Source organism: Equus quagga, chromosome 4 (genome assembly GCF_021613505.1).
Source record: "Equus quagga isolate Etosha38 chromosome 4, UCLA_HA_Equagga_1.0, whole genome shotgun sequence".
Classification (NCBI taxonomy): Eukaryota; Metazoa; Chordata; class Mammalia; order Perissodactyla; family Equidae; genus Equus; species Equus quagga.
Genome location: NC_060270.1, coordinates 71127436 through 71142890, shown reverse-complemented (window position 1 = coordinate 71142890; position 15455 = coordinate 71127436). Strand labels below are relative to the sequence as shown.

General features: G+C 40.3%; 1 protein-coding gene across 3 annotated transcripts in view; it reads right to left on the bottom strand.

Annotated features, from left to right (window-relative positions):
- Window positions 1–2021: 2021 nt before the first annotated feature.
- EPB41L5 (erythrocyte membrane protein band 4.1 like 5) overlaps window positions 2022–15455 on the bottom strand; it is a 115057-nt gene continuing 101623 nt past the window's right edge. For 2 of the 3 annotated variants that reach the window (XM_046657917.1, XM_046657919.1), the window contains 4 exons: window positions 14721–14795; window positions 10770–10811; window positions 10280–10410; window positions 2022–4321 (listed from right to left, as the gene is read on the bottom strand). In XM_046657917.1, coding sequence (XP_046513873.1) covers window positions 4255–4321; window positions 10280–10410; window positions 10770–10811; window positions 14721–14795 — 315 coding nt within the window. In that variant the 3' untranslated portion in view covers window positions 2022–4254. The remainder of the gene's footprint in view (window positions 4322–10279; window positions 10411–10769; window positions 10812–14720; window positions 14796–15455) is intronic. The other variant, XM_046657918.1, reaches the window with a different exon arrangement.

The following is a 15455-nucleotide window of genomic DNA, read 5'->3' as shown; positions in this document are numbered from 1 at the left end:
AAATTAATCAGAAACGGTGAGACCCATGACTGACCTTGTCCATGTGTGAATGAGGATCTAAAGATGTCAGGTGCCTCCAAGCAACGGGCGACGCTGCAGAACTCTGAACACCTGCCTGCCTCCCAGGGAGCCACTCTCCCCTACAGAGCTGGAGACCGGGACGCGCACCTGTTTCGTGAGGCTTTCTGGAACCCAGCCATGCCGGCTCACTGACTCTGGCCTATGCTGCTTCTGCGCTGCAAAGCAGAGGTGACAGTAAAGTGTTAACTCCCTCTGCTCTTTACAGAAAGTCTGCTGACCCTGCTCTAAAGGAGCAGACAGGAACTGTGCTTCTCAAGACCCTTACTTACGGAAAAATATCAAAGATTTTTCTCCATGTAAGTAACTCCCAAATAATTCAGCTCTAACAAGGTTTCTGACATGATACTGAGCTTTCATCTTGGGCTCATCTAGGAGAAGACAGAGGCCCCAGTTTCAGCCAGAACTGAGAAGCGTAAGAGAACAAGCAGTCCAGACGCAAGGAACGACCGGGGCTTTCACCCTTAACTGTCCACAGAGCACCCGTGATTGTGCAGGAGCAGATAAAGGTAAAGACAAAACATTAGCGAACTATAAGAAATATTTTTTAAAAGAATTTTTTTGGGGGCCAGCCCCGTGGTTGAGCGGTTAAGTTCGTGGCCCAGTTCAAATCCTGGGCACGGACATGACACTGCTTGTCAGGCCTTGTTGAGGTGGCGTCCCACATGCCACAACTAGAGGGACCTGCAACTAAGATATACAACTATGTATGGGGGGGGGGTTGGGGAGGTAAAGCAGAAAAAATTTTTTTTCTTAAACGTTTTAGGAAAACTGCTAAGGGCATGTCTAAATTTACCAAGATCAAAGGAACCTAAGCATTCCTCTGTTCAGCAGTGTTTCCTGAAGGTCAGGAATGAAAGAACAAGAAGTCCTTCCTGCGGATACAAAGGTGATACAACTGACAGTGAGACATAGGATCTCACTGATTATGTTACAAGTTCTGAGGAACAGTATAGGGCAGAAAACTGAAACTGCCAATCTTATTTTAAACCAGCAGGCCGCCTCTCCCCTTCCTTCCAGACTGTACAAAGGACTGATCTGAGATTCATCTGCAGCTCGCCCAAGGCCGGCAGCAGACCGTCCACTGCCGAGCGCTGTGCTAAGTGTACTAGAGCTGTGCACACGGCAAACCATCCAAGAGCAGCAGCAGCAACACTGGAGCACAGGCGACAGACCGGTGAGGCGACGGGAGAGGACGGCAGAGGTGCCACCACTTTCAGCGCCCGCCTAACCCGGCTCACAGTCACAAGTTCTATCGTCCTTCTTCCTAACGAGTTCCCAGAGTAAAATCTGGTCCTGGAAATCTGGAAAGAGTAACCACAGGGCAGTTGAGCCTGTGGCTGAAGCAGCCTTCGTTTGTTTTTGCAGCTCTGGGTCTGTTATCTCGGCCGTAAAGCTGCCTCCAATGGAGGACGGCTAACCGCTCTCTAGCTGGAGCACTCAAATAAACCATTGTTCTTGCTTTCTTTTCAAACATGTTCTCATTACTCCTGACTTAATTGACTTGATTAAACGTTGCCAATATTTCTTTTTAGCTATATTGTACCATGGGAACCTCATCTGGATACAGAAAAACTTCCTGCCTAACTGGCTGTCCTTCTGAACAGACAGTAGGGCTATTTAACCTCATCTGAGGATCTGAGCTTTACTTAATTTATCAGATGATTCAGATGTGCAGGCAGATTCTAACCTCTTGTAATGGGGTCCTCTGCCCTGCAGGGCACCAGCCTATAGTGCCTCCACAGCTGTTCCTCCTTTCCCGCTCCTCCTACTTCAATGAACCCAGGCTGCCCTCGTATCCAGTATCAGCTCCAATGACAGCATCCTTTACCGACTCACAGTGCTTCTCTCCTGCTCACAGAGACAGATTCCCCCCTTCCCCATCTGACACATTCAGTCTCCTCAGCCCTGCCCCTCCCTCCCTCCCATTCTCGATGAGCAGAACAAGATGAGGTTTACATCAGCTCAGAGATGGCACCAGCAGCAGATATGACAGGAAAGTTACACCTAACAGGTCTCTAATCTGTCAGGGCCAAGTCCCTGTTAAAGTATTAATTTCCATGTTTACCACTTCATGTCAGAACATGAGACAAAATTTCCTTTTAGCTTGAGACTTAAGTGAATTTTAAGAAAGTCCCTAGCAATATTCTGAGTGGCAAGAACACAGGTACCTGAAGACACAAAGGTTATAGAATATTCTCAACAACTTAATTCCTAAATTCTAGGAAGTTTAAAAGGAGGATGGTGCTACCTCCTAAACTAGATGGGAAATTCAGGCTTTCCAAGCTAGTAATGCCCTCGCTGCTTTGTGGTTGGAAGCACAACCTAACCTTTCAGTGCATCTAGGGTTGTCAGGACACTGAAAACGTGATGTCCAGTCCAACACGTCCTGGGTCAAGCCCCTGGTTCGGGGTGTCCCGTACAGCTGCTGGAAAATTTGTTTTACAATTAAGAATTGGCAAGAGCTCCACCAGTGAAATCTACCAGCTTAGCACAATGGCTAAGGGGAGGCAGCCAGCAAGAAGTGCCAACTTTCTTTCCTTCAGCAAAATAGTTTTGTGCAAAAGTGGTTTCCAGTCTGCACAGCTCCCTGGGAAACAGCACAGGATTAAAATTCCTCAGCTTTCCAGTCAGACACTTGCGTGTGTTTGCCTGAGCACATGATTATGCTAAAGGGAGCCCAGGATAGTCCAAACCATGGAATTTTAAAGATCATAAAACTGGCTGTTCTTTTACGCTGAGCCACATACATTAACACTCAATTATACACACATCACAGGACAGAAAACTAAAAAGCAAATTCCACGAGGAACAGTATAACATCAGTCTTGAATAACAGGGATTAACAGTGGCTTTACCCACATGGTTTCCACGTCGTCCTCACTTCCAACAGCAACTGAGGTCTACCTTATGCATTCTAAAGTTTTAAAGCTAAAACAGTGTTTTTCTGGGTGTTGAGATCGTGAATGGTTATTCTTATACTTTTCTCTATTTTCTATAATGAGTATTTACTACTTTAATGTCCAGAATTTTTCTATACAGACCAAAAGTGATGTGGAAATTCTAGAGAACTTTAACACACAATTCCTAATGTAGTGTGAGATGTGAGCTCTTTCAGTGTGTTGTGTACAGTTTCGGACACAGTAGGTGTTCAAGAAACAAAATGCCCCCACCCTGACTCCCTATTTCTGTCCTGGCATTTTTGTTTTGTTTTCTTCATTTTACAAGCTCAAAATTTATACTAAAAGGAAACGGAGCCTATGTGCAAACAGGTACCGTGTGGAGCACTAAAGCCACAGACAGTGTTGTGCTGCTCCGTCAGGGCCTGAGCCTAGAAAGGCCTGCGCCCCCGGCCTGCTCAGGAAGAAGTGTAGGCATGTGTGGGAAACGGCCCAGGGTCTCTCGAACCTACCCTGGCTCCTTCCAGGCTGAAAAGTCACAGAATATGTGTGTGGTGCAAGTCAGTGCTCCCTGTGGGAAGGCAAGGCTGAAAAAATACAACGCCCACTTGATTTCTCTGTAGTTCTTCTCAAGGTTTATCTTACCTTTATGTCAACTTGAAGTATTAAGATAGCCAGTCCAGTGAGAAGTCAAAAGAATGGGAGACATTTGAAAACCCTCTGTATTCTAAACTTCTCTTTAGTATTCTAATTATAAAAAAGTTAGCCCTTAATACCTACACATTGCCCTCATTAATTCCCTAAATTCTTTATTTCCAGGTAATGCATGAAAAATGCAGTTTCTCTAACAGGGCTTGAGAGGAAGGACACTCAACCTGATAACTAGAGAGAGAGAACAAGGCTGTTGACACCAGAGACGGCCTAGCTACGAAGGCATCCTGAACAATTACAACCACTAGGTGGAGCCAAGGGTTTGAAGGAAACCACAGGGAAAGTAATTCCCTTGTTTCAGGAATTTACAACTTTAATAAAACTATAGAAAGCAAAAGACCAGATACCCTCATTTGGGCAAACATGTAGCATAATTACACCCTTCCAGTTGGACGGAAAATGTAGCTGTTTTTTCATGGAGTTGAAGTCAAATGTAGGTGAACGTTTTTACCCACAAGTAACAGACAAGCTCCTGAATCCAACATATTCCAGTGGAACCTGATTCCAGGACGGACTGCTGGAGAGCGCTAGGCATTCCAGTTACAGGTGGCCAAGAGGCCATCCCTTAGAGCTCAGTCGTCAGTAAACACTTCTGCTTCAAGACGGCTTCTTCGGCCAAGGTTGGAGCAGGGCTGAAAGGAAGAAAGTATGAGAGTTATTCGATGAAACCATCTAGGGTGGGAGCAACATGCATTTCTCCGTAAGTGCCACATGAAACACACTGAGAGAAAATTACATACCTAAATGACTACTTTGTAACAGCTAATTTAGCAATGAGGCAGTCCGCAGGAGGCAATTTTCTAGATAACTGATATTTATTTCATCTTGAAATGAGATCTAAAGATACTGATTTCCCTTACTTCCTTGAATAAAATATACCAAACAGTTGCTTAACCATATCTTAATGAGTTGGGATTATTATCAATATCAAGAACAGTACTTTGCTGAGCATGGCAGCAACCTGCTCAAGAAACACCATGGTAAGTAGGCTGCTCTGTGCTTTACAGCCCAGATGGCTGTGTCAGTTCCCACACCAGTAATCTGCTTTGTTAGAGCTGTGTGAAAAATCAAAGAATATGGGCTTTGCATGAGGGCCCAAGTCTCTGCCACAGGTAACGAGCATGAACTTAGATGCAAGGATGTAATGACATCTATTTTGGTTTTATAAAAACTTAGTATCAAAATAGATCGTTCAAAGGACATAGACTAAGATGTCAAAAGTACTAACAAGTTTATAAATGAAACACAAGTCAGTTGCACTACTCCTCTCCATTTCTACCAGATAGACTCAAACACTTTCAACTGTCTTTTTCTGGTATTTTCCATGGCTTTTCTCTATCTCTGGTTCTCAAAGTGTGGTCCCGGGAATCTGTTATAAATGCAAATTCTAAGGTACCACCCAGACACACTGAATCAGACACCCTGCGGTTGGGGCCCAGTAATCTGTGTTTCAACAAGTTCTCCAGATGACTCTGATGCACAACCACCAAAAGTCCTAACTGTTCTAAGTGATGCGTTTCTATAAGGATCTCCTCCTACAGACTGTGAAGGCTTAGCGTTCTCACACCCCACTCACCAGCTCCACAATCCTTCCATCCTATCTTTCAACAGTTACATCAACAATTTTGACCATATTCAGTCTTTGTTGTAATTATATAAACACTTTCGTAAGTGATTATATTTTTTTCTTGCACAATTTTTTTCTCCTGGACTGAAAAACTATCTCATTTTTTGTAGTGACTGCTTGCTCAGTTTTCTATACTTATCTCTCACTTATCCCTAACCTTGCAGATAAAACCATGGATCTCTTCTCAGTACGTTCAGACATGTCAAGTAATTTTAAAATTTGGGGTGGGCGATGTGTTTGTATTTTTCTTGCCAATATCCTGCCCAGACTCTATGCCCTCTTCAGATCTGTACAGGGTCCTTTCTAGACCTACGGGGCAGCTGCCACCCTGGAACTTCCCTTCACCTTCCTCCTGCTAAGTTCCTGCACCTCTCTGTTTCCTGGGTCCCATAGCATCATCTTTCTTGGATAATCACCTTGTTTTGATGGACCACACAGCTTTCTGAGGAAGACTGCATAGAAGTATATATTTTAGAGAAATTCTACGTCTATTTATTCTAATCTCACACTTCATTGATGGTTTGGAAATAAAACTCTAGGTGAAATATGATCTTCCTCCAGAATCCTGAAGGCATCGTTCCACTATCTTCTAGTTTTCAGTAAAGTCTGCTGTCATTCTGATTACGGATCCTGTGTATGTACTCCCCCCTCCCCGAAGACTTACATCCTCTCTTAACTCTAATATTCTGAAATTCCATGGTGTTCCTTGGGGCTGTCTACTTTCATTCTCTGTGATGCGTATTCAGAAGGCCCATTTAATCTGAAAAGCTCCAGTACTTCTGTTCTGGGAAATCTCAATTCCTTTCTTTGACAATCTTCTCACTCTTATTTACTCCGTTTTCCTTTCTGGATATCCGATGATTCATACATTACATTTCCAAGACCAATCCTCCAACTTTCCTTTCTCTTCCAGTTTTCATCTTTTTGTTCTACTTTTTGGGAGATTTCCCCAATCTTATCTTCCACACATTCTGTGGATTTTACTTTTAACGTGGTTAATAATTTCTAAGGTTGCTTTGTTTTCTGTTCCTTTTCTTTTCAATTTCCAGTTACTATTGCATGGATGCAGCATCTTCTCTCTCACAATGCTATCCTTTTGTGAAGCTTCTGATACTCACATTGCCTTTACTTCCTCCTTGTTTCTTTTTCCGTCTACCCATTTTGGTCTTAAACATCTGATAATCTCTGGCTCTCTTCACATTTAAGAGGGAAGCACCGGGATGCAGCTTGGAAAGATGTGCAAGATATGGGAAACAGAGGCAAAACTCATTAACTAATGGGCTTCCAGGTAGTTACTAGGCAGATTTCCCAGCATTTTCATCAGGGGATCCAGAAACATTAGTTTCTGTGGGCCTTTTCTTTGTGGTTGGTCAGTTTCTCTAGAATGATCCTCTTAATTTCTCACCTGAGACATTATACATGGCTGATAGCATTCTGGAAGCTGAGAGAAGGCAGGCTGGGCATCTCACCCTTCAGCGTGTGGACTTTGAACTAACCTCCCTGTCTTACTCTAGGCAGAAACTCCCAAATCCAGAGCCTCTGTGGCCCAGCTCCTCCCAAAGGAAGCCTCCAGAATCATGCCAGGATGGGTGGGGAGGTAAGTGTCCAAACGGGTATAAATACTTTCAACCAATCCTCACATTCTCAGGCCCACCTCATACTCCTATCTTCACAAGTATCTGGCACCTCCAATTCCTGAGCCTTTCCAGGGTTCTGCAGTGTGACTTGGCTTGCTTTTTATTTTCTCAGATTCCACTCCCTCCCCTTTTCAGGCTTAGATTTCAGTCTTCTCCTCTCTGCTACGTTGGCTATCACTTATTATCACTTATCTGCTTCCAAAATTTAAGTTCTCTCAATAGCTGTTGTCTCCTTTCCTGTACTTTGTCCTTATGGTTTTATGCCTTTAAAATAAAATTTTACAGAGAGAACACCCAAAATAAATTTGACTCTGTAGAGATGCAACCCAGTCATTTTTTTAAAAACATTTTATTGATTATAACATACATAATATTGAAGTGCACAAATCTGAGTTTATAGTTTGATGACTTTTTGCAAATTGAACACACCTTTGTAATCAGCACACAAATCAAGAGACAGAAAATTATTAGCACTCTTCCAGTCACTAACCACCTCAAAGGTAACCATTATTTTCATCTCTAAGAGTTGTGCTTCTTTTTCAACTTTACTTTGCTTACCATTATTACGGTGAGGAGACTCTACAATGATCCCCAATGAGCCCCACCTCCTGGTATTCATACTCTTATGCAATCTCTTCCGCTTATGCATGAGCAGGACCTATAATTTGCTTTAACCAATAGATTATAGCAAAAGGAACAGGGGGTCACGTCTGAGATTAGATTATACAAGATTGTGGCTCTGGCTTGCTAGCAGACTCTCTACTGCCTTCTTTGTTTGCTGGCTTTGATGAAATAAGCAATTATGGTGGAGAGGCCTACATGGCAAAGAGTGAAGGTAGCCTCTGGCCAAGAGCCAGCTAAAACCTGAGGCCCTCAGTCTGATAGCCCTTCAGGAACTTAATTCTGCCAACAACCACGACTGGAGAGCCTTCTCCAGTTGAGCATTCAGACGAGGACCTAACCCTGGCCAACATCCTGATGACAGCCTTGTAAGACACTCTGAAGCAGAGGACCCAGCAAAGCTAGGTTGAGACTCCTGACCCACAGGAAATGAAATTATAAATGTGTATTGTTTTAAGCTGCTAAATTTGTGGAAATTTGTTACACAGTAACAGATAAATGATACAATTATGTTTATGCAATTCATCTGTATTGCTACACTGCAGTTGTAGTTCATTAATTTTCATTGCTCTAGTCTAGTACTTATCTAGTTGACTGCTAATAAGCTTTTGGAATGCTTCCAGCTTAGGCTATTATGAACACAGCTGCTATAAACATTCATCTACGTGTCCTTTGATGGACATATATTTGTATCTCTATTGGGTATGCACATAAGAATAAAATCACTGAGTCACTGTGTATGTTTAACTTTAGTAGATATTGCCAAACCTATTTCCAACAAGGTTATTCTAATTTACAGGGTTCCAGTTGCCCCGTATCTTTACCAACCCTTGGTACTCTATGTCTTTTACACTTTAGACATTCTGGTAGCGTGTAGTGGTATCACATGGTGGTTTAAATTGTAGTCCTCAATGACTAGTCAAGTTGTACACCGTCCCGTATGCTTACATGTCATCTGGATATTCTCTTGTGAACTGCCTATTTGAGTATTTTGTCAATTTTTCTATTTAGCTTTTTCTTACTGATTTACAAGAGCTCTTTTTATAATCTGGATGTGAATCCTTTGTCAGAGAGAAAGAGACAGAGGCAGAAACGCGGGGAGTGTGGTGCAAATGTTTTCTCCCACTTTGTGGCTTCTCCTTTTGGGTTCCTGAAATTATATCTCTTGATAAACAGAAGTTTTTGATATAATCCAAGTTATCAAGTTTTTCCTGTATGATTCAAGTTTTTTGTGACCTGTTGAAAAAATCTGTGCCTATTTCAAGGCCACAAGGATGTTCACTTATATTTTCTTCTATAAGCTTCATTATTTGATGCTTCATATTTAGAACTGCAATCCATCTAGAATGGATTTTTGTGTATGATATGAGGTTGGGTCAAGATTAATTTTTTCTCTCATGGATGTTCAACTTGTCCAGCTGATTTACTGGAAGACCTTCTCTCCCCCCAGCACTACTGCATCACTTTTTCATAAATTAGGTAACTGCATATGTGTGGGTTTGTTTCTGTACTCTATTCTGTTCCACTGATTTATTTACTGTTTTTTATTTTCTTTGAGGTATAAGCGACAGATGACATTAGTTTCAGGTATACTACTTGTCATTTTTGATCTTTAATTCCTTTATGACCACTTTGCTTTGGGAAGGAGTGGAGATGAGCTCTTCTTTCATGCGTAATTTTCATGTGGAAGTCCTTAAGAACTAACATTTTATGGTGTAAACTCAATTACAAAGCATTATCACCTGGGCCTCTGCACGTAACCTCTAGTTTCATAGTGGCAATTACTAGACATATAAGTGTTTAGAAAAATAACCTATTACATTTGTATTAACTGCTATTTGACAACTACATGTGAGCTCCCCAAGGAAGGTCCCACATCTGTATGTTCACTGCTATCTTCAGTGCCAGATACAATCAATGCGTGGTACATAACAGACATTCAGTAAGTGTTTGCTGAGGAATAATTTATTACTTCAAAGACTGTGGAGATAAGAGACAACAATTTTAAAGTGAAACTCTAAAATTTCTCTCAAGTTAATCATCTCTAGTAATTTTTCCTCCCTAATTAGGAATTTTTTTCTCTAATTAAGAAAGCATCTACTTCAACTGACCCACATTCTTAACACTAGGAGGATATGAGAAATAGAAGACATAATCAGGGAAAAGTCTGAGGTGAGAATGAAGGAATTATAAATCTTTTGCAAAACAGACACAGTTGTGGCCCTAACAATTAAAATCTGAAGAACTACATGCTGAACAAAAGCTCTTCTGAGGCCAGTTTCTGTCTGGCAAGCAGGACGCGGCAACGGCAGTGTATCAGGTTTCAGCAAAAGCGCCCCCCTGTGATGGCCCACCTCGCCCTGAGCGTGCCTCTCCACCTTACCGATGGACAACATGACAGTGAAGCAGGGAAGGAGAAGATGGAAATCAATTTAAAAGGTAGACATTTTTAAAGATAAGCTGTTAACATTTTTAACAAATACTTCATAAAAAAACCATGATACAGTCTACTTCAAAATTTTGTAGAAAATTACAACTAACAAGAAAAAAAAACTATTCTAAATAATAAACAGAAAAGATTTATCAAGTTTCAATTAAGTTCCATTAAAGAAGGACTGACATTATTGCTTTAAACATAATTAATTTTATTATTTTTTCCTCCTAACAGATGCCTAAGAACTACAACTGAGAAAGAATTTCCTCACCTGGTCACAGCGTCCACCAAGAACGGTGCCGGGGGAGAGACCAGCGAGACCACCTCTCTGTCACCACGTCCCTCCTTCCCTGCCAAGGACGGTCCCTTTCCCACAAGTCCATCAGGAAGGACTGTGCTCTGCTGAGGGAGACACACAGCATGTCTGAGCAGAGGTGACACCACCTACCCAAAGGTCAGTACTTTGGCTCCAAGTCATCTTCTCTAATGATTACAATAATAAGGAAGATGATTTTAATGATCATGGTTGGTTGGTTGTTTTTTACCATCCTTTGCCTTAGATTTTTATTTTTGTTTTTGTCAGCATCCTTAAGCATTTATAAACAGAAAAGTCATATCACCAATTTGAAGCCATTAAGTTCAGTTAAGAGAGCTTTGAGGATGACCCCACATTTCTAAGGAAAAACAAGAGCCTGGTAATCTTTTAAGGCCTCACTCTGAAAGGGTAACCAAAAGAAAAATTGCAAATATCATTAACTTACTGGCACAATCCACCGGGGTATGATCATGGAGGCTGAAGATACCTAAAATAAATTTTATATTGTATTTATTTTTAGAGAAGACTGACTTATTTTTTTACAATTATATTCATAATGCTTTCTTCTACTGTGAAACGCATGGGACGGAGGGAGCAGTTCTTAATGGTCCCCTTGAGCTGACATGGACTTCCAAATCCAAGATCCTTTTCCACAACACAGATGTCATATTTAACCACTTAAGAAACCGTCATAATTTTGAGACTCTCTTTAATCTAAAAATTTACTACTCCAAGAATGCTACTACTTTCAGTTCAGAATGCGACTTTCAGTTCATTAAAGAGGACTCTTCCCCACCCCGGGACCCAGTTTAGCATTTTATTTTCTGAAATTTCAGTTCATTACAAATAATAACAGCTTGCTTGGCAGCACGCTAAACAATGTATTGTGACTAATTCAAATGAATATCACAAAGGAAGTACACAAAAAAAATCTGTTTACATACAGGCGATTTGCTAATAATCATGCACGCATGTAGAAAACAACAACAAAAACACCCATATTGCTTCTGACTCATAGGGCCTTTGTTACATTCTTTTTAATGTTTAATTTTCTAGATCTTATTTCTATGTGTAGAACTCCCCCTATTTTAGACTTAGACTAGTCCTTGCACTGGTGGCCTTAGATTCTGATAAGAAAAAATTAATATTAGTCCAGGCCTTGACTTATATTAATATTTAATAATAATAATATTCTTCTGGACCACCAAAAGAATAAAAATGCAAAGTATGACTTTCCCACCAATATTAAGAAAACACACTTTTACCATAGGAAACAAAACAGAGAAAGAAAGAGAAAAAAATATATATGGTAAAAGTAAACAAAAAAATGGTTTGGCAGGGGGCCAGCCTCGGTGCACAGTGGTTAAGTTCAGTGCACTCTGCTTTGTCAGCCTGGGTTCGTGGGTTCAGATCCTAGCACCAACCTACACCACTCGTCAGCCATACTGTGGCACCAACCCACACACAGAGTACAGGAGGACTGGCATGCATGTTAGTTGAGGGTGAATCTTCTTCAAGCAAAAAGAGGAAGAGTGGCAACAGATGTCAGCTCAGGGCAAATCTTCCTCAACAACAACAACAAAAAATTGTTTGGCAGAAATGAGTCCTATAATAACCATAATTACAGTAAATATGAATGGATTAAACTCAATCAGAGGATAGGGACTCTCAAATAAGATTTAAAAAACAAGATCCAACAAAATGTTGTTCACAAAAGGTCCATTTAAAACCAACAGATACAGAAGGCAATACAAACTTAAAAGAAAGCTAGGGTGTCAATTTTACATCAATCAAAGGGAAATTATGAGAGGAAAAAAGGCAAAGGAAGACACTTTAAAGTGCTAAAAGGAGCTCGAGAAAGTGTAATTACCATTAACATATACGCGTCTCACAGCAACATCATCAAAATACACAAAACAACAACTGACAAATCTAGCAATAGGTGAGAAATGGATTAATCAATAATTGTAGACAGATAGTAAACACACCCTAGAAACTGACAGAATATTTAAGAGAATCAGATTTTAATAAAAGAATTCAGCAAGTTTGCTAGACACAAAATCAAGTTATGAAATCAATAGCAAAAAATTAAATATCATTCACCAAATCAACAAAACTATGAAGTATTTAGGATTTAACCTAACAAAGAAAACAGAAGACATAGAGAACATTTAGACACTCAAAAAAAGATGAGAAAATAGAGATATATATCATGTTCATATTTACAAAAATGTCAGTTTGCTCCAAAATAATCTATAAAATTAATATAAACTCCGTTAAAGTGCTGAATTTTTTCAGAAAACGAGAGACTTCTTAAAGCCAGTTTAAAATATAATAGGAAAAAAGATCTCATTAATAATAGCACAGAAAGCATAAAGGATCTAAAAATAATGAAAAAAGTATAGACATATTGGGGAGCTATAACTACACAACTTTGACAGGAGATATAGGAATGGGAAAAACATACTGTATTCTTGGATAAGGAAACACACTATCATAAACGTATCAATTGTTTCCTCTAATTTATGAATTTAAGTATTTACAAATAAAAATTCAAAGGATTTTGGAGGGGGTAGCACTTGAAAAAGGCATTCTAAAAGTCATCCACAAGCAAAAATAGCAAAATAGCTGCATCGTGACATGGGGCTGGACCTAGCACATATCAAAACCAATTAAAATGCTACAGTTATCCGAGGAGTGTTACAGTTCTAATAACTGAGAAATCTCTAAGTTCAATAGAATAGAGAGCCCATAGGCAGAATCTAAAATGCATAATATTCTAAATTTTTATTTAAAGTAAAGCATTCCAGGGGGCCGGCCCAGTGGCTGAGCGACTGGGTTCGGATGGTCCGCTTCAGCGACCCAGGGTTTCACTGGTTCTGATCCTGAGCGCGGACATGGCACTGCTCGTCAGGCCACGCTGAGGAAGCATCCCACATGCCACAACTAGAAGGACCCACAACTAAAATATACAACTATGTATGGGGGGCTTTGGGAGAAAAAGGAAAAATAAAATCTTTAAAAAAAATTAATAAATAAAGCATTCCAAATTTGTAGGGAAGGGAAAACACAGTGATATAAAAATTTTTTAAATCAATTTAATTTTCATCACTGTATCATCTACCCACTTATGATACAGAATATACATGCAATAAGTGTTATGAATTGGGCCCCAGGGATTCCTTCTCCAGGCTTCAGACCATCTTGCATCAATCTTAAAGAAGTTACCTCTTGTGTCTATACTAAGGATTATTACGGCTCAATATTGCCACTATCCCTTTTATTTTCTGCCTATTCACTTTCTCAGACTTGTCATTAATTCTTATCCTTTGGTAAAGTCTCTTTGTTTATTCATCTAAGCTGGTGGTTCCCAAACGTGGTTCCCAGACCACATCTGCATCACCTGGACCATGTTAGAAATGCAACTTCTCAGGCCCCACCCCACACATACCAAACCAGAAACTCTGAGGGTAGAGCCTAGCAATCTGTGTGTGTGTGTGTGTGTGTTTGAGGAAGATTAGCCCTGAGCTAACTGCTGCCAATCCTCTTCTTTTTGCTGAGGAAGACTGGCCATGAGCTAACATCTGTGCCCATCTTCCTCTACTCTTTATACATGGCATGTCTGCCACAGCATGGCTTGACAAGTGGTGCCACGTCTGCACCCAGGATCCAAACCGGTGAACCCTGGGCCACCAAAGTGGAACGTGCGCACTTAACGGCTGCACCACCGGGCCAGCCCCGTAATCTGTGTTTTAATACACTGTCCAGGTGATTCTGATACACACCCAAATTTGAGAACTAATGACCTAAGCAAACATCCAGCACCACAGAAAGAACCACCTGTACTTCCAAGCCTTTGGAACGACATCTAATTCCTACAGCAATTCTTGTCACCTGACTCCTAACGCACTAAATGAGTTATTTGTATACCTTTCACCCCAACTAAAAGGAAGTCTCTGGATGAAAGGAGGTGTTTCTTATTTGTATTATGGTCATGTACTTTGCACAGTCTCTCCCATACTGCAATAACAATCAATATGTTCAATGCCAACCATTCTTATGCTCCCACCTTTCTGTAAATTCTTTCAAAAGATTAAGTATGTCCTTATTGTCTTAACTCTTTAGAAGCTGGTTTATCCCCATGTTTCTGCTCATGTTATTTAATATGGTGCTGAATTACAAATATATTAACATGTGGTTATTATACAGCAATACACAAATTCAAACTGGTGGAATTTTCCTACAGAAAGGCAATGCTAAGGGGTTACTGAAATGTAAACTCTTATTAAATGAAAAGTTTTACTAATTTGTTAAAAAAGGCAAAAATTGGAATCTAGCAGGAACATTTTTCAGAACAGAAATTTCTTTCCATCTTGCTGTTTTAAAGCATATTTACCTGAGGTGTGACTGTGTGCTCAATTAGATTCTCAGTTAGAGATAAAAGCAAGGCATCCAATTCATCTGTAGCATCCTACAGAAGACAAAGCATCTAAAGTTGTTAAAGGACTCATTAATCATCAGACTAAATTCTTTCCATATCCTCTCAATTTATAATTCTCACCCAGGCCTGGCTGGTGTTAACCTTTAAATGAACAGGGACATTCAGGAATCATGGTTATTAGTGATTCCACCTTGGCTTGGTGGAGAACCTAGACCACAATCAGAACTTGGAAGAGCTAAAGTGTTCTGTGAGTTTTCATATAGCTGTTCCTTTTGGTGAGACAAAACTTGACTAGGGTTAAGCCTGTCCTGGCTCTTGGACTAGAGGAGAGAGGTAAAAGGTTCGGCACAGGAGACAGTGAACAAAGGAGAGGCCTCAAGTCCAAATCCTTCTTTATCCAGACACAAGAGTGCTTCACTGTTTGCAAAAGAGTACAATATGAATGAGGCCCCATAAACATTAATTAAGACTTTTTATTTAATTAGTATTTGAAGCACCTTATGGAAGATGCAGTTCTGCACTGGAAAGTGTGTGTTTGTGGGGGTAGCAAGAATTTAAAAAGTATAAATGATAAAATTCCAAACTGGAAATAAGAGAATTAAGTATTTAGGGTGTAGCACATAAGGAAAAACACCCTTCATTTATACAATTCTATCTATCTGCCTTCAGGCCATGGTAAATCTCCTATTC